This window comes from Crocuta crocuta, unplaced genomic scaffold (assembly GCF_008692635.1).
Source record: "Crocuta crocuta isolate KB4526 unplaced genomic scaffold, BGI_CrCroc_1.0 scaffold168, whole genome shotgun sequence".
In the NCBI taxonomy this organism is placed as follows: Eukaryota; Metazoa; Chordata; class Mammalia; order Carnivora; family Hyaenidae; genus Crocuta; species Crocuta crocuta.
Window position 1 is genome coordinate 4,231,604 of NW_027532591.1, and position 19,588 is coordinate 4,251,191.

Below are 19,588 nucleotides of genomic sequence, written 5' to 3' on the forward strand. Positions count from 1 at the left end.
ATCTATGTAAACTCCTTAGAACAGGATCTAGTATATAGTAAGCACTTAACAAATTCCAGCTATTATTATTAGGACAAGGAAGAATACTGTTGATGGTAGTAACTACTTCCAACCTTTGTGAAAACAGTTAAATTCTGGTCCAACCATATAATTGAGTCCTCCAATGCCCTCCTCCCCCAAAGTACTAGAAAGGGACTATACTCAGTTTCCTGTGAGCTGGACTGACTTCATTCTGGGAAACAGTATGACTATCAGACCTATGTAAGAGTGGAAGTCCCAGAATAAACCAATTGTCTTCTCTGCCAGTTCTCCCAATTACAGAAGATCTTTGAAACAGACAAGATCATCAGAGGTTACCCTACATATCTACCAAACTCATTAGGACTGAGTTCATTCCCAAAGGACTCTATAAGGAATAAGTAGGTAAAGAAGATTTGACAATCTATCTCATAAAATGGCAATGATTAAATTATGGCATATCTACACAATGAACCACTAGACAAAGTATGTATATTGAAAAACAGTAAGAAAATGTTCATCACATCGTTAAATATTATTATACAATTTTTTTAAATGTATAGCAAAAGAGTATAATTTTGGCACAAAATACACACATAGACCAATGGAAAAAGAATTGAGAGCCCAGAAATAAATCAATACATGCTTATATGATCAATTAATCTATGACAAGGCAAAAATATACAATGAGGAAAAGACAGTCTCTTCAATAAATGGTGGTGGGAAAACCGAATAGCTACATGAAAAAGAATGGGACCAAACCACCATCTTACACCATTCACAAAAATAAATGCAAAATGGATTAAAAACCTCAATTTAAGATCTGAAACCATAAAACTTCTAAAAAAAAAAAAAACAGGTAGTAATTGCTTGGACATCAATCTTAGCAATACTTTTCTGGATATGTTTGCCCAGATAAGGGAAAACAAAAGCAAAAATAAACTGGGACTATATCAAACTAAAAAACTTTTGCAAAGAGAGAGGAAAACCATCAACAAAATGAAAAGGCACCCCTCCTGAATGGAAGAACATACTTGGAAATGATATATGCAATAAGGAGCAAATATCCAAAACATATGAAGAACTCTTACTCAACACCAAAAAACAATCTGATTTAAAATGGACAAAAAAGGGGCACTTTGGAGACTCTTGATTTTGGCTTAGATTATGATTTCTCAGTTCATGAGATCTGTAGGCTCTCTATGTAGGCTCTGTGCTGACAGCACAAAACCTGCCTGGGATTCTCTCTCTCCCTCGCTCTCTCTCTGTCCCTCCTCTGCTCACACACATGTGCACTCCCTCACACTCTCTCCCTCTCTATTCTATGTCTCCTCTTCTCTCTGCCCCACCCCTGCTCATGCTCTGTCTCTGAATAATAAACGTTAAAAAAAATTTTTTAATAATAATTGGGAACATACTGGGGTGCCTGGATGGCTCAGTCAGTTAAACATCCGATTCTTTATTTCAACGAAGGTTGTGATACCACTGTCATGGGATCGAGCCCTATATCAGGCTCTACTATAAGTAGAGCCTGTTTGGTATTCTCTCTCCTCTCCGTCCCCTGCTTGTGCTCTCTCTCTCTCAAAATAAACTTTAAAAAAAAATTAAAAAACAATAAAGTAATTGGGAACATATTTAGCTAACATCTGAGTGCTAACTATGTGCCAAGTACCACAAGCTTCTACACAAATACGATATCACCATAAATATTATTACTACTTGTATGATTTATATTTTTTCTTCTGTAACCTACCCAATCATACTATTTTCCCTGAAAACCAAGTAATTATGTCTTTAATTGGCCAGGAAACAAACTTTTTAAAGTTTATCTGTCTTGAGAGAGAGCAAGTGCGCGAGCCCATGCATGAGCAGGGGAGGGAGACACAGGAATCCAAAGCAACCTCCAGGCTGAGGGGTCAGCACAGAGTCCGATGCAGGGCTTAAACTGGAGAAATATGAGAACATGACCTGAGCAGAAACCAAGGGTCGGAGACTTAACTGACTGAGCCATCCAGGCACACCTGGCCAGGATACAAATTTAAGCTAAAAAATTTCTGGCAGAATATCCCCACGAGTTCCATGAAAACACGTAGCATATGAGTGTTCATGCATTTAACATTCTACAAATATTATTTGAGAACCTACTATGTGCTGGACACAAAGTGAACAAGACATGGTCTCCATACTCACTGATTTTAGCCTCGCGAAACTGAGTTAATAAGAGGAAAGAAAAAAAGTAAAAAGTAGAATATATTGGGGGGCCTGGGTGGCTCAGTCGGTTAAGCGGTCGACTTCAGCTCAGGTCATGATCTCACAGTTCATGGGTTCGAGCCCCACGTCGGGCTCTATGCTGACGTCTAGCTCAGAGCCTGTCTTTAGATTCTGTGTCTCCCTCTCTCTGACCCTCCTCTGCTCATGCTGTCTCTCTCTCTCTCTCTCTCAAAAATAAATAAAAAACATTTTTAAAAAATTTTTAAGTAGAATACATCAATTGGAGAAAGACTAGTGTCTTGTATCAGTGCACACCATTCAAACACCATTCAATACACAATTTAATTACCTCTTAAACCAGTCTTGCCACATCCTATGGATCTGAACTATTCAGATTCATCTTAAAACACTGGTTTACTGGTCATTTTCAGGCTCAAGAACCCACAATTTCTCTTAGTATTTCCCAAATATATTTCACCCCTTCTCATTAGGTATTTCAACCTTCACCACTAAGAGACTCCCGTTTCCCATTACAACTCTTAAAGAATCACTTAAGTAAACCTCAGAGCTTACTTTACAGAGCAAAAAAAGTCTATAAATCAAGAATGCTTCCAGCACCTAACTGCCTGCATCCATACTCATTACACCTTTCTCTATTTTCAGTGAAGAGATTTCCTTTTCTCTAAAACCAATCCCTTCATGAATATTCTTGATCTTTTATCCTCACTACTATCTCAGGATTTTGTATAATACCCTCTATTATCTCCTGTATCTTCAACCTCTTCCTCTCTACTGACTCCTTTTTTCCCTCAGGCAATAAACATTCTCAAGTCTCTTCTGCCTTAAAAAAAAAAAAAAATCTCCCATATTTTATCCTAAAACTTCCTCTCACCCCTTCCCCTTTAAAACCAAACTTCTTTTAAAATGTCTATCTCACAATCTAAAACTTCTCACTTTGTGACTCAGTGAAGTCTAGCTTCTGCCTCCCTACCATTCCTTTAAAACTGGTTTCACCAGGTACAAATAATTTCTTGGGTCTCCACAAGATTGTTATCAGTTATCGGGGAACCTGGGTGACTCAGTCGGTTTAGTTCCAAAAGAAACATTTTAATTTTTTTATGGGGGAGAGTAGAAAGAGGGGGGCAGTGAGAGGGGTACAGATGATCTAAAGCAGGCTCTTCACAGCAGTGAGCCTGACATAGGGCTCCAACTCACAAACCTTGAGATCATGACCTGAGCTGAAGTTGGGCGCTCAATTGACTGAGCCACCCAGGTGCCCCCCAAAAGAAACATTTTAGTTCGAGCCCCAGTTGGGATCTGTGCTGACAGCTCGAAGCCTGGAGCCTGCTTCTGATTCTGTGTCTCCCTCTGTCTGCTCCTCCCCTGCTTGCACTCTGTCTGTCTCTCTCTCTCAAAAATAAATAAACATTAAAAAAAATTGTTTCTAAAGAATGTTCTTCCTATTCTTACCAGCCCATCAGCCCACTGACTGAAGAAATCAGTCTAAGGAAAGATATAACAAAGATACTTTTATTAAAGTCATATTAGTACGGTGCCCCAGTGTTTTATTCTTATTTAAGTCACTCCAAACTTCCTAAGTGCTCTTTATTATTCAAATAATTTACTACTATTCAAATAATTTACTATTTAGATTGTACTAATTCTGCCCATCTAGAATGTCCACTTTACACCAATAAAGATTGGAACAGTAGTTCCCAATCTGAAGTCCCTTAATTCTTCCAGATAAGAAGGAAATCAACATTTACTAAACACTTATACAGATCCCTAAAGAAAAACAAAATAGATGTCCTGGAGGTATGTTTAACATTTCACAAAAGCTGAATACAAATTACACAAATACATAAGTAAAATTCCAGAGGCTATTACTCTATTACTTTATAAATGCCGACTGGTAAGCAAATCTTTCTAGGCATTATTTCACCCTAATAATCATTTAATCATGTCTGCCTCTGGTGCTTATTCACATATTCAAAAGATATATAATTATAATAAGATGGATATGTACTGTAATAGATGATGTACAAAATCCTACTGAAATACATTTAAAGGGGGGATTGGTTCTACATATAAAAACTTCACAGAGAAAACATCTGAGAGGGTCCTAGAAGGATAATTCAGCTCTCTGAGCTGCAGATGCCTCATGTCTGTTTCTGGCTACAAAAATTCATAGAATTTCACTTTAGGTTGGATAAGTCTTTAAAGATCATCTAGCATTGAGGTTTTCCACCTTTTTTTTTTTAAGTAACAACACCTTTTTTTTTAGAAGTCTAATTGAAACTCTCAGTATATAAGAGATAAAAGCGGACTTGCTCTTTAGAAAGGAGAAAGTCACTGGAAAATACTTATTCTAATCAACCCCCATTCATTTTAAAATAAGAAAACAAGACAGTAAGAAGAAAAATGATTTGACAAAGGACCACATGGAGATAGAAAGGCAATGATATATTCAAAGAATTCTTCTTAAATATTACCTTTTTTTGTAAATCTTTCCTAATTTTCTCCCTAAATGCAGTTTATAACTCCTTATATTATTCCCCAATATATCTAGCATATACTTACATTATGGCTTCTGTAAAATTTTAGAGCCCTAACTTTACCTTTTTTTTTTTTTTAACGTGTTTGTGTGTTCCTCTTCTACACTGGAAGCTCCCTGAATGCAGGGGCTGCCTTAATCATTTTTTTGTATGCCCACCACCAAGAATAAAATTAAGTTATATCCGATCAAGTTTTAGAAAAGATTTAAGATAGCTCAGTGTATGGCACAAAGGACTTTAGTATTTGTCAAATAAATTTGCCAAAACAGGTCATTAAATGAAATAACATATCTAAAGCAATTAGAATAGTATTTGACACATAGTACATATTCTTTAAACATTAGCTGTTAATATGTAATTTTATGTAGGCTGAAAAAAACCTGAAGCTATTACTAAACATTTAATCTGGAAACTAAGCACTTTTAATCAAGGTTTCAATTCGCTCATTCACATATTTACTAACGTAAACACATCTTTGATGAGAAAATGAGAAAATTTAGCCCATCCATAAAGATCTGTTGACCTTGCAGCCTGGAAAAAATAGTTCAAAGAGTTGTGTACTGTTAATCTCTCTAGACTTGAAGCTAAAGGAGAAATTCGGCCAGTCTTAAACTAGAGGCTAAATCACCTCAGTTTCAGTCATCTTTCAAATGGGAGTGATGGAGAGTGTAAAAGATTACCTCCAAGGTTCTTTCCAGTTCTAACACTGTAGAGGCTTCTAACAAATTGGGACCCATAATCCTTCACCTTTCAACTCAACAGGAGGAAGAACTTAATAAAAATCAGTAAATGGTGTACTGGATTTGGTGTCAAATGGGCAAGGTTTCTAATTAATTGTTAGTTTGCTGTGTAATTCTAAGCAACAAGCCAACTCTCTGGATCTCAATTTCCTCAACCTGGAAAATGAAGTTGTTGGAAAATATGATCTCTCTTTAAAATACATCATAGTCACAAAATTCTATGAAATAAGCTATCTCGGGGCACCTGGGTAGCTCAGTCTGTTAAGCGTCGGACTTTGGATCAGGTCATGATCTCACGGTTTGTGGGTTCGAGCCCCGCATCGGGCTCTGTGCTAACAGCTAGCTCAGAGCCTGGAGCCTGTTTCAGATTCTGTGTCTCCCTCTCTCTCTGACTCTCCCCTGCTCACGCTGTCTCTCTCAGAAATAAATAAAACATTAAAGCTTTAAAAAGAAAGAAAGAAAGGCTACCTCAGAAAGAAATATTCAGGTAGGGAACGGGCCACCAGTTATTAGAGATGTTTAGCACATTCCGGCATAAAACAAAAAGCAGACAATTTCAGGATTAGATGAAACCTCAAAAGTCTTTTCTGACTCATCCAACTCAGACCGACGTCCTCTCTGGTACACCTTGAAGAGGTCACCCAAACAATCTAGTAATGAGGAACAACCCACAGAAACAAGCCACTTCATCGAAGGCCAACTATGATGCCCAAGTTCTTTTACTGAAACCACTCTATGCTCTAATAACTTCCACTCATTTCAACCCTTTCAACCAAGGGCACCTAAAACATTTATGGATAGTGATAATATGCCCCTTAAATATCTTCTCCAAAATGAAAACTCCCAACTCCTTCAACCTTTCCTCATAACCTAATACCAAGAACTCCCTCACCATCCAGCTTGCCTTCCTCAGAGAACCCTCCGTTCTTGCTTTAGCGAATGTCAAAATAACTCGAACAGCCCTTCCCATTCTGAAATCCTAATTCCTCGGGAACTCAAGATTTCCCACTTGTCCAGCTGACAACACATGGAAGCCCCTAACTGCCCTCCATCCAAGGAAGCACCTGGGATGGGAAATGTGCCCCTGTTGCTCTTTCGGGGGAGGCAGAAACAGTCCCTGACGACGCCGGAGAGAAGCCCCCCCACCCGGCTCTCCTCCCGGATCCCGGCCTCCTCCCTCACCGGTACTGCTTGGGGTCGCTGGGAGACTTGACGATCTCAGGGTCTCCTGCATTATTAATAGACCCCCTTCGTCCCTCCTCCTCAGATTCATCAGCTCCTAGACGGGCAACACGGCCGCTCTCGCCCAAATCCTGTCCGTTGGACTGGAGGTCAGGACAGCTGCAGGTAGACTTCGCCTTGTTCCTTCCAGGCATGGTTAGAGTAGGAAAGGGTCTGGCAGCAGCCGAGTTTTCGCACCGACCCCGCGCTCGGATTCTCCACAGCACCGCGAGCTCCCACCCGGCCTCACACAACTTCCTCCTGGTGGCACAGACTGCAGCAACCGTGACTCTCCTCAGCATTCACCACCAAACCAGAACGATGGGCATCCCGCTCGCCAGGGCCAACCTCCTCCTCCTACTCCTCCAGCCGCTCCTCCTCCTCCGCTTTCCAGAGGCGGCGGCGGCCGGCGCTGGTGCTGCCGCAGCCGCTGGGGAGGACAGGCCTTAACCCCTCCCCCAATCCGGTCTGCCTCACGCCAACTTCCCTCAACCCCCCGCCCTCCCGGTCTCCGATGACGCTACTGATTCTAGCCAATCAGTAGGCAAGAAGAGAGGTCACGCGCATCCAAACAACCAATGGGAGCAGGGAATAAAAGGAACCAAAGCGACCCGGCCGGATTTTCGGAGCACCTGGAAACCTAGGGTGGGCGGGGCGAGGAAGTAGAGGCGGAGAGAGTAGCGCGGAGGACGACGGGAAGGAAGTGCTTGCGCCGCGTTTATGACGTTTCCGGGAGGTAGTTTTGAAGAAGCGGCTGAGTAATGTTCCGCGGCTTTGAGAAAAATATTCCCCTGATGGGAAAACCGAGAAACGAGTGAAGAAAATGAATTCCCAGGTTTTTTCTCCCGATCATATATTTTGTGTATTCTGCCCTTCACACCCGGAGCGTAGCCTTAGGGCGTGACTCAGCATATAATCGGAACGCCGGAAGTATTTTTCGCTGCCGGATGGGAGCTGCGAGAGAGTGAAGCTAAACTGAATGCCAGAGATAGCCGTTGTGGTTTTTCGCTTTATCGCTTGGCAATCCTTAGTGCTATTTGCCCTCAGAGCCCAAGAAAGTGCTTGAAAGACCAGTGTACATGTGCTCATTTTTCCATACGAAAACATTAGCTCCCCCACACCCTAGAGCCCAGAGCGTTAAGTTCAGCTTTTATTAAGTAGCCACAGCTTCTCTGACTGCTGCCCCCAAGTACCTTTATCCAAAGTTTTTTCTGCATGTAATTGCCTTTGGTGGGCCATCATCTAAACATCATTAACTGACATGTTTATGAGGTACAATTTATTGACACCGTGAGGCAAAAAGATCCTCACACATAAAGGGAATAAATACGTATAATGAATGGAGAAAGACCAAGCAGAGGGAGGGATTCGTGGCTGTTAAAGGTATTTAAATTTCTCTAGGCTGCCTGAGCTCCAGACAGGGAATGCAATCTGGAGCAAACAAAAATCATTTTCTCTATGAGCCTGCATTCTTTTCTTTTCTTTCTTTCTTTCTTTTTTTTTATTTCTTTCTTTTTTTTTTTTTAAAGTAAACTCTACCTGTAAGGTGGGGCTCCAACTCAGGACTCTGAAATCTGGAGTGACATGCTCTCCCAGCTAAGCCAGCCAGATGCCCCTGGGGTTTGCATTCTAACGGTAATGGGGGGAGGGGGAGGAGACAGGCAATAAAATCAATGATTTTTTTTTATTTTTTCATATTTATTTATTTTTGAGAGGGAGGAGAGAGACAGCGGTGGAACCGGGGAGGGGCAGAGAGAGAGGGAGACAGAATCTGAAGCAGGCTCCAGGCTCTGAGCAGTCAGCACAGAGCCCGATGTGGGGCTCAAACCTACTAAACATGAGATCAGGACCTGAACTTAAGTTAGATGCTTAACCGACGGGAGCCAACCAGGCGCCACTCAATGACACATTTTTAAAACAATGATTGCTCTGAGACAAATAATGCAGGGTAGGCAAATAAGGAATCGGGTAAGTTCATTGCCAGGAGTGATGAAAACCTGAACTAGGGCAGCAGATGAGATAAAACTGAAAAAAATATTGTTCAAATATCCCAGTTTATTTTCATACATCTTTTCAGGAAGATCATCTATCAGTTTTTAAGCAAGGAACTCCTCTGGACTTCTTCCCTCCTTCAGGGAAATGGTTTTTCTTGTATACCCAGCCCCCTGCTTAGCTTCCCAGTCAGTACATTGTAAAGAAATCAGTAATGTTTGTTGTTGAATACTTGAAGTGACATGTCTATTTTGAGGGTGTTTTGTTTGTTTTTACTGACCAAAGCTGTAACTTCATAAATAAGGAATCTTCAATTCAGCCAGTAATTAGAATTTTGTAACTGGGAACAAAGAGAGGCCATATCTAAAGTGTGACCTGGGGGTGCCTAGCTGGCTCAGTCAGTGGAACATAGACTCTTGATCTTGAGATTGTGAGTTTGAGTCCCATGTTGGGTGTAGAGATTTAAAAATAAAATCTTAAAAAATAATAATAAAGTGTGACCTGTTAGTTTTTCCCTTTAAAAAGAGCCCTCTGAATCTTACAGTTGACCTGACTGTAGAGATACAGTAATACTTTATATTTACATATAAAGTTGTTCATTCAACCAACAAATTGAGTTCCTAATATGTGCCAGGCAGGTACTGAGAATAAAGATACTGGAAATTACAAGAGAACTAGTGGGAGAGACGGCATACAATGTTTTTCTTTCCTTTATTTATATTTTAGTCAGTTAATATACAGTGCAATATTGGTTTCAGTGATTCATCACTTATAATACCCAGTGCTCATCACAAGTGTCTTCCTTAATACCCATCATCCAGCTAGCCCATCTCCCATTCACCTCCCTCCACCAATCCTCAATTTATTCTGTATCGTTAAGAGTCTCTTCTGGTTTGTTTCCTTTTCTTCTCTTCCTCCCCTCCCCCGCATTCCCATATGTTCAACTGTTTCTTAAATTCCACATATGAGTAAAATCATAGGATATTTGTCTTTCCCTGATTGATTTATTTCCCTTAGCATAATACATTCTAGCTCCATCCACATCATTGCAAATGGCAAGATCTCTTTTTTTTTTGATAGCTGAGTAATATTCCATTGTATATATAAACCACATCTCTTCTTTTTTTTTTTTTTTAATGTTTTATTTCTGAGAGAGAGGCAGCGTGAGCAGGAGAGGGTCAGAGAGAGAAGGAGACACAGAATCCAAAACAGGCTCCAGGCCCTGAGCTGTCAGCACAGAGCCCGATGTGGGGCACGAACCCACAAACCGCGAGATCATAACCTGAGCCAAAGTCGGACGCTTAACCAACTGAGCCACCCAGGCGCCCCAAACCACATCTCTTCTATCCATTCATCAGTCAGTAGACATTTGGGCTCTCTCCATATTTTGGCTGTTGTTGATAATGCTGCTATAAACGTTGGGGTGCATGTACTGCATTGAATTTGTATTTTTTTATCCTTTGGGTAAATAGTTAATAAATAAGCACACAAGTTTCTAAATTTATCATTGTGAATAGCTCTAAAAGGAAAAATACAGAGGGACCTAGAATAGTCAGAGAGTTTCTCTAAACAATAGACATTTAAACTTAAATTTGAAAAATGTGTAGGAATTGGTACAGAAATTTATAGGAATAGACTTGTTCAAAAGCTCTGAGAAAGCAAGTTAATATGGCTAACCTGTCATAATCAAAGAGCACAGGGGAAGTAAGTCAGTAGCCAAAATAATACAGAACTTTTATAAGAATAAAAAGAAGTAATTGCATTATCTATTTTGTGTATCACTGTATTCCTAGCTTCTAGAATAATGTCTGGCACATTAAAGATAGTCACTAGGGGCACCTGGCTGGCTCTTTTGGTAGAGCATATAACTCTTGATCTGGAGTTCATGAATCTGAGCCCCATGTTGAGTGTAGAGATTATTTTTCTTTTTTTACAAATAGTTTATTGTCAAGTTGGTTTCCATATAACACCCAGTGCTCATCCCCACAAGTGCCCTCCTCCTTGCCCCTCTCCCCCCTCCCCCCCCACGCCCATCAGTCCTCATTTGTTCTCATCATTCAAGAGTGTCTCATGGTTTTCTGTGTAGAGATTACTTTAAAAAATTTTTTTAAATACCCACTAAATAGTGGTTGAACAAATCAAACAGGAAAACAGGATCACAAGTGTTTTCCAAGTAAATCACTCTGGTTGATATGTGGAAAATTGTTTGGATGGTGGAGGTGAGGGCAAGACTAAAAGTAAGAAGAGAGAAATCAGCTAGGAGGGTATTAAAATAATATAGGCACTAGAAAATGATAATTTGGATTTTAGGATTGATGGTAGAGATGGAGAGATGTACACAGGTACGTCAAATATTTAGATGGTGGAGGGGCGCCTGGGTAGCTTAGTCGGTTAAGCGTCCGACTTTCGCTTAGGTCATGATCTCGCGGTTCGTGGGTTTGAGCCCCGCGTCGGGCTCTGTGCTGACTGCCGGCTCAGAGCCTGGAGCCTGTTTCAGTCTGTGACTCCCTCTCTCTCTGACCCTCCCCTGCTCACGCTGTCTCTCTCTCTCTCTCTCCTAGAAATAAAAATAAATAAATTAAAAAATTTTTTAAAATAAAAAAAAAATATTTAGAAGGTGGAATTGACTGGTTTGGGATAGTAATGGATTTGATGTGGTAGAATAAGAAAGAAGTGTCAAGTATAACTCCCTGGTGTCTTATTTTCTGCATGAGTATGAAACAGACCAGGGACTGGACTCAGGTCCCCTCAATCTTGACTGCAAAATCTAGTGTTCTTTGGCTTCCTCCATAAGCCGGGGGGAAGAAAAACAAAGCAAAAATTCTATGCCTCTTGAGTAGCATATCTTTCAGGAAAGCAGAGGGAGGATGCTTACATAAAATGAGGATGCTTACTACAGAGACTGATGAAGACTGGACCAAACCAGTCTGTGCCAAAAATGGATCCCAGTGCTGAACTTTCACTGACGTTTTCTCTCAGTAGAATAATAAAAATCGTGCTGGTGGTGGAGATTTAACATGTCAGTTAGATATGGGACACATGAAGAAACATGACCTTTAATGTACAGGTGCTAATAAATCCTAGCCTCTGCAGGCTTAGACATCACCCTTTTCCCACCCAAGTCTCTTTAAAATAACTCTCCCTGACCTCTCCTCATGGAGTCAACCTGAGGATTTTTTCCTTTGTGCTGTCTCCTTTCTGTCAAGCATAAGCCACAGTAAAGCCTTGCCTAAAATTCCCTGTGGCCTCCTATCTATTTCTATTGTTTAGAGAGCCCAAGATAGATAATGGTGCCATATCTCAGTGAACAAATTCTGAAAGAGGGACAGGTTTTGAAGGAGAAAAGCATAAGCTCAGTTTTGGATATATTAAGTTTTAGTCATTTGTGTCCCATTCAAAAGAAAGAAAGATTAGGTCTACAGCTCAGAAAAGAGGCTTTAATTTGAAATGCCAATTTGAAGTTTATCAGCTTATAGGTGGTAACCAAATCCTATTGAATAAGATCACCCACACTGAGACTCCAAAATGAAAAGAGAAAAGCTCCTCAAGCTTTGAGGAGCTTTTAGCAAATGAAGAATTCCCCAAAGTGACAGAAGGAGCTACCTGAATGGTAAGAAGACCAGAAGAATGTAATATTCCAGGAAAAATACCTCTTTGATGCTTGGCCCAATACAATTCTGACCCGATAGCAAATGTCAAAGTGTCATAATAGATGAGAACTAGCAGAGTATCACAGAAGTACTTTAATCTGGTCTCTTCAGATATAAAGAGAAATACTTACCCAGAGAAGTGACATTCATAAGCAACCTGTGGCACAGCCAGAACTTCCAAACCAGAAGTATTGTTTTCCCATTTAAAATACAGCTAACCTGGGGCACCAGGGTGGCTCCATCAGTTAGGCATCAGACTCTTAGTTTTGGCTCAGGTCATAATCTCACAGTTTGCAAGATGGAGCCCCAGGTAGGACTCTGTACTGATAGCACTAAGCCTGCTTGGGATTCTCTCACCCTCCCTCTCTCTTCCCCTCTCCTACTACCTCCCTCTCTCAAAATAAATAAACTTTAAAAAAAAAATAATAAAATACTAACCCTTGAACATGCAGAGGTTAAGGACACCAAACCCTCCCTCCCTGTGCAATCAAAAGCTTGCATATAACTTTTGACTCCCCCAAAACTTAACTACTGATGGCCTACTGTTACTGACCAGAAGGCTTACCAATAACAAAAACCGTCAATTAACATATCTTGTATGATATATGTATTACAAATTATATTCTTTTTTTTTTAATGTTTTATTTATTTCTGAGAGAGAGACAGCATGAGAAGGGGAGGGTCAGAGAGAGAGGGAGACACAGAATCTGAAACAGGCTCTGAGCTAGCTGTCAGCACAGAGCCTGACATGCGGCCCGAACCCACAAACCATGAGATCATGACATGAGCCGAAGTCGGACGCTTAACCGACTGAGCCACTCAGGCGCCCCACAAATTATATTCTTAAAGTACGCTCAAGAAAAGAGTTATTTAGAAAAGCATAAGAGAAAATACATTTACAGTATAGAAAATCTATTTACAGTATACTGTAGTTAGCAAACAAACCCTGCATAAGTGAACCCAAACAATTCAAACCATGTTGTTCAAGGGTCAACTGTGGTTTAGAAATTTGCCATTCCTCATTTAAATATTCATAATCATTGTAAAGTATTCCTTAGAGAAAACTGATAAGTTATTACCATTTTATAGGAAATAGAAATATTGGAAATTTTTTTACAGCTTGAGATCCTCAAGAAAGTTGAAGATTTATTAAAGAATATGAGTAAAAATAATTACACTATTTTTTCTGTAAAGAAAGAAAGAAAGAGAGAAAGAAAGAAAGATCACAGGGATACCTGAATTGCTCAGTCAGTGGGGCATGCAACTTTTTATCTCAGGGCTATATTCAAGCCCCATGTTGGTTGTAGAGATTACTCAAAAAAATAAAATAGTTAAAAAGAAAAAAGGAAAGAGGGGCGCCTGAGTGGATCAGTCGGTTAAGGGTCTGACACTTGATTTTGACTCAGATCATGATCTTGTAGTTTATGAGATCAAGCCCAGTCGGGCTCTGTGCTGACTGTGCCCCTGTCCTGTTTGCACATGCACAAGCTCTCTCTCTGTCTCAAAATAAATAAACATTTTTTTAAAGGAAGGAGGGAAAAAAGGAAGAAAGGAAGAGGGAAAGAAAGATAAAGAAAGTTGAAGTGCACAGATCATAATTTTTAGCCTCATTTACACAGGACTTCTCAGAGTATTTAGATGCTTTCTTCTATCTTCAGCCACCCTATACTCCTTCCCATTTTTGCCTCAAGGATTTCCCTCCCATTAGGTTTGATGACTCCTCCCTCCCTGAAGAGAGATCAGAAATTATGAAAATTAAAATCATCTCATTTGTGTATTTGGTGTTTACCTCTCAAAGTTATTTTACTCAGTGCAATGGCTGTCTACATCCCAGAGGGATAAATCTGAGCCCTACTCCTAAAAATTCAAAGGTAAATTATTTTATTAACCCCATTACTGCCTTTATCTTTGAGATTCATGATAAATCAGAGATATAAAATATTAATTCTAGGTTGAATAGATTGGTAGTATGCTGTGAGCCCACTAAAGCTCAAGCCCAAAAGTATCTAATTTACTTTGCATCTAAAATTCCTCCATTAGTGGTTCATTATTCTCTTTAGAACTCCTTTTAAATGCCAATAATAACCTTGAAAGGAATGGAAGAACTACCACCGTTTTGTGAATGAATTTGATTTATCTCCCAGTTTTTGAAACACACTGTGGGAAATTTGAGATCACCATGAACCTGGGGTGGGTGAAGAGATTGCTAAACATGGGAAGAAAGGCACAGAAAGAGTACGTAGGTAATAAGAGAAATATTATTTAGTTTAAAATTTTGTCCTGGGCCCACACTCTAAGCAATTATGTCTCTGGAGCTCTAGTTATTAAGTGTCCTGTCCACTGATTGCTCTCCATATTTGGTAGCTTTGTGTCTAGGTCAAGAAGTAGGCATGTTCTTATGCAGTCTTCTCTTAGGAGACCAGTGTGTATACAATATACCAAGAAATTTATGTGACCATAAAAATCATTTTTGAGGGGCACATGCCTGGCTCAGTCAGTACAACATGTGATTCTTGATCTCAGGTTGTAAGATTAAGCCCCACATTGGGCATAAAGATTACTTTAAAAATAATAAAATCTTCGAAAATAATTTTTTCCTGTACTATTAACACAGTTCTAGGAAGAATTTGGTATTCAAACTTCAAAATAAATTAAAAGTCACTATAAAAAAGCCTTTATGTCAAATGAAAGATTATTCTATCACAAATCCAGCTAAGGACTCTCATCTCTGATCTAAAGATACAAATTTTGAGACTGCCTGAAAGAGGGAATGTGAAGGCACAAAATGATATTTAAAATATATAAATCAGAAATCAGATCATATTATTTCCCTTTTTAAAACCCACCAGTGGCTTCTCTTTGCACTTTGAATAAAGTCTAGCTGCTTGCCATAGCCTATAAGGCCTACTTATGATTTCTATACTTCCTCTATGTTCACAGTCTCATCTACTGTTCTACCCTTTGCTCCATTCACACTGGTTTTCTTAATGTCTTTCAACACACTAGAGTAGTTCTTGCCTTAGGGCCATTGTATCTGCTCCAATGCCTGGACTGTTCTTCCTTTAGATTTTGCATCATTGGCTCCTCTTTGCCACTCATATGTCAGCTCAAATATGACCTCTTAAAAGAGGCCTTCTCTTACCATTCTACCTAAAATAGTCCTCATTATCTGAAATCATGTTATTTGCCTATAAATTCTACCATATCCCCAGCATTGAAAATAGTGTCAGGCAAATAATGGGTATTCAATAAATACTTGTTGCATTAATGAAAGCATGATACAGGAAAAAGAGGGGACCATTGAAGTTACAAGGTCCCTAGGGAGGCAGAAGAGAGAGATTAGCCTTAAAATAGAAAGGAACACCTTTTCCATTGGTCACAGAGGGAAAGACTCACAGATAGGTACAGAAGCAGCAAAGATTTTAAATGTTATTAGGAGGAAAGAAGGGGTAGAAATTTAAAACCCCCCACTTTCTAAATAAATAAATGCCCTCACTTTCTTTTTGAAATGTCATTTAAAGTCAATTCTGGGAATGAGAGGATAGGTAGTGATAGGTCCTGCTTCCATGGGAATCAGTAAGATATTTGCTTTTTTTGTTTGTTTAAATTTCACCTATTTTTTAAAAGTTTATTTTGAGAGAGAGAGAGTATACATATGCGTGCAAGCAAGGTGTTAGGGCAGAGAAAGAGGGAGAGAGAGAATCTCAAACCTTTGGGCTGGGTTCCACAACCATGAGATCATGACCTGAGCCGAAATCAAGAGTCGGACGTTTAACCAACTGAACCACCCAGGCACCCCTAAAATTTACACATCTTGAAGCCAAGCCCAGTTGGTAGTTTTCATTTCCTGAGTTACAATACTTTGTGCAAAGCATTTTATTTACATTAATGCATTCAGTCCTCATAACAACCTGAGTCTGCTATTCACCAGCTTACAGATCAAGAAACTGAGATTCAGAGAGTTTAAACAACCTGCACAAAATCACATGACAGGAAAGTAGTATTATTAAAATTCCAAAGATTTTATTTATTTGTCCCTTACATCCTGCCTGTCAAATACCTAGAATAAACAGACTTCTAATTCATTAATTTGATTATATGATATTGCCTGGTCAACCCCCAGTCCAGTTTTTAAATGTAATATGCAACATCACAAATGTAACTTACATTGCTGAAAGAACAGTTCATAACTATCATTAAGAAAGTATATGGCTTTCCGTCAGCTTCCTTCCTTCCTTTCTGAATGATTATATCTAAAAGTCATTTGCTTAGGTGGGGCTAAGCAAAGTAGGCCCTACACTCAGGGTATGGAAAAGCTGCCTGATGAGAGGTATTGGAACATGAGCAATGTGAGAAGGGTGAATATGTGGGCTGATGGTGCAGGATGTCAGAGTCCAAGCAAAGGAAGGAGGGTGAGGGTGATGGCAGCAGTGGCGATGGAGATTGGTTACATACAGAGGTGATTTATCAAACAAATAAATGTATTGAAGATAATGGGAGTTGGTTTTCTTACTGAAGAGTGATGAGAGAAGGTAGTTACAAATATGGAAAAGCAGAAATTAGAGTAAACTCTGTGGTGTTCAACTGAATTGTAGGTATCAGTGTGAACTCAAGATTTTCAATAGGTAGATATGGAAGTAAATATAGATGTGCGTAGATGCTTATGTGAGCATATATATATATATACATAATGTATATTTTCTTTTTTTTTAAACTTTTTAATGTTTTATTTAGTTCTGACAGAGAGAGAGAGAGAGAGAGAGAGAGAGAATGTGAGCAGGGGATGGTCAGAGAGAGAGGGAGACACAGAATCTGAAACAGTCTCCAGGCTCTGAGCTGGCTGTCAGCACAGAGCCTGACGCGGGGCTCGAACCCACAAACCGTGGGATCATGACCTGAGCCAAAGTCGGACGCTTAACCAACTGAGCAACCCAGGCGCCCCTATTTTCAAGCCATGTTTGTCGACTGAGAGCAGTGACACCCCAACAGCAATAAGCATACTTAATATCTCCATCTTCATTTCTAAATGCTGTTCTCCACTAAAAGGCCATTTTCCTCTAAAAAGAATTGTGGCTTCTTGGAGAAATAGCTGATTCCAAGGCTAGGGTAGCGAAGGTACAACATGAACCTGCAACGTCTTATATGCCAGAAAGTAAGGAAGTATTCAAAGAATTATGAGAACATGTCAAGAAAAAAATTATGAGAACATGTCAAAAGGACACAGAGGACAGCTTGAAGGGGTCCCCACAGGACCAGAATGGGACAATTTGAGAATCAAAATAAATAACAATAGCGACAGATTATAACCCATTGTATAAAATAGTTATCCATGCATCTAAACTGATACAAATAAACCAAAAGGCATAGAAGAAAGCTTTTTGTTAAAATGGAATGCTAACAGTGAATGTAGAAAGGTGATGGAATTAAAAATATTATCATTTGGCAACCATACTAGTAATAATTAAACCAAGAAGCATTTATGTATGCTAAGCCACTTGGTGAACATTTGATGAGGTATGGGATATATATATATAGCCTCAAAGTACCTCCCTACAGAATACTTATTAAGAAGGGGAAAAGAACAACTTTATGAAAACGGTCTGGCAAATAGCACTTAATCTGTGAACAGTCAGCATCAGTAATAGGAAATTTGAAACTGTTACTACCTAATGGTATGCAACGAGGAAAACAAACAGCATCACTCTGTGCTATGGTTGCTAAAAACGTGTAACCTGAGTCTAATTGAGAGGAGACATCAGACTAACCCAAACTGAGGAACATTCTATAAAAAACTCACCTATAATCTTTTAAAGTAGCAAGGTAATGAAAATCAAAGAAAGACTATGGAACTATTTTGATTAAAGACTAATGAGGTATGATAATTAAATGCATCACCAAAAGGCTATTATGAGGGCAATTGACTAAACTTGAGTGGAGTCTGTGGATTAGATTATAGTAATACATCAATGTTAATTGACTGATTTTGATAATTTATGGATGGTGAAGAATCATATGGGCAACTTACTCTCAAAGATTTAGAAATTTAAAAAAAATTTTTGTACTGTTCTTATAACCTTCCTGTAAGTTTGAAATCTTTTAAATTAAAAAAGGAAAAAATATTAGTAAGGGAGTCCAAAAGAATACCTTATATTTTAAATGTAAAATGTCAATGTCAATGTCTGAAATGGAAAATGTGATTCCTGGAATTGTGGATAGAAAACGTTGTTTTGTGGGCTTAATAATGGCAATTATTCTCCATCTAACCACATTCTTCAAGATCCTGATAGAAACCTGCCTCCTCCTGGAAGCCTTCTTTGAATCTTCCAGCCTACACTCATCATCCATTCCAAACCAGAACTCAGGATACATATTTGTTGCATTACTTCCTTGGCACTTAATCATATATGACCTTATTACTTCTCTTATACTATTATCATACATAATTTTTGAGTTCTTGTTTAAATCTTTTCTTGAATATCTCATCTTCCTAATTCTAAGTTGTAATCAACTTAGGAGTAGACACCATATATGATCTCCTTTTCTTCCCAGGGTACCTGGCATATGTTTGTTGCTTTGTTTTTTATTGAAGTATAGTTGACACACAACATCACATTAGTATCAGGTGGACAGCATAGTGATTTGACAACTCTATAGTTACAGTACCTAGCATATGTTTTGAAATCGCATTTCCACATTCCAAGGACTGTTAAAGAATAATTCCTTGCATCCTCACTGTGTATCAGGCATTGTAAATAGTAATTCCTCACATATATAGAATGCTTTACATTCTATGCAGCACCTACACTTCCATTATCTCATGTTTTTCTACATAACTCTGTGAGGTAGGTGCTGCCACCTCACATGCCGTGATAAACATGCTCAGAGAAAAGCTGATTCCCTGGAAGTCAGAGTCACTTAATAGCAGAATTGGGATGCCAAACTTGGTCTTCAGATTCCAAGTCCAGAGTTTTTGCATAGAAAACAGGTAACAAGTCTGGATATCTTGATGGTCATAGGTATTGTATTAATTTTCTATTGCTGCTGTAACAAGTTATCATATATTTAGTGGCTTACACAACACAAATACATTAGCTTATAATTCTGTAAAATAGAAATCTAACAAAGGTCTCACTAGGCTAAAATTAAGGAGTCAGCAGGGTTTTATTCCTTTCTAAAGACTCTAGAAGAGAACCCATTTCCT

The 19,588-nt window shown here is 39.1% G+C and overlaps 1 protein-coding gene across 3 annotated transcripts in view; it reads right to left on the reverse strand.

Moving 5' to 3' along the window:
- NRDC (nardilysin convertase) overlaps positions 1-7,203 on the reverse strand; it is a 117,616-nt gene extending 110,413 nt beyond the window's left edge. Inside the window, exon 1 of one of the 3 annotated variants that reach the window (XR_013338937.1) lies at positions 6,707-7,203. Coding sequence is in view for 2 of the 3 variants with exons in the window: in XM_077779678.1 (XP_077635804.1) it covers positions 6,707-7,047 (341 nt within the window). In the remaining variant the exon portion in view is untranslated. The remainder of the gene's footprint in view (positions 1-6,706) is intronic. The other 2 variants (XM_077779678.1, XM_077779679.1) reach the window with 2 other exon arrangements.
- Between the last annotated feature and the right edge of the window lie 12,385 nt (positions 7,204-19,588).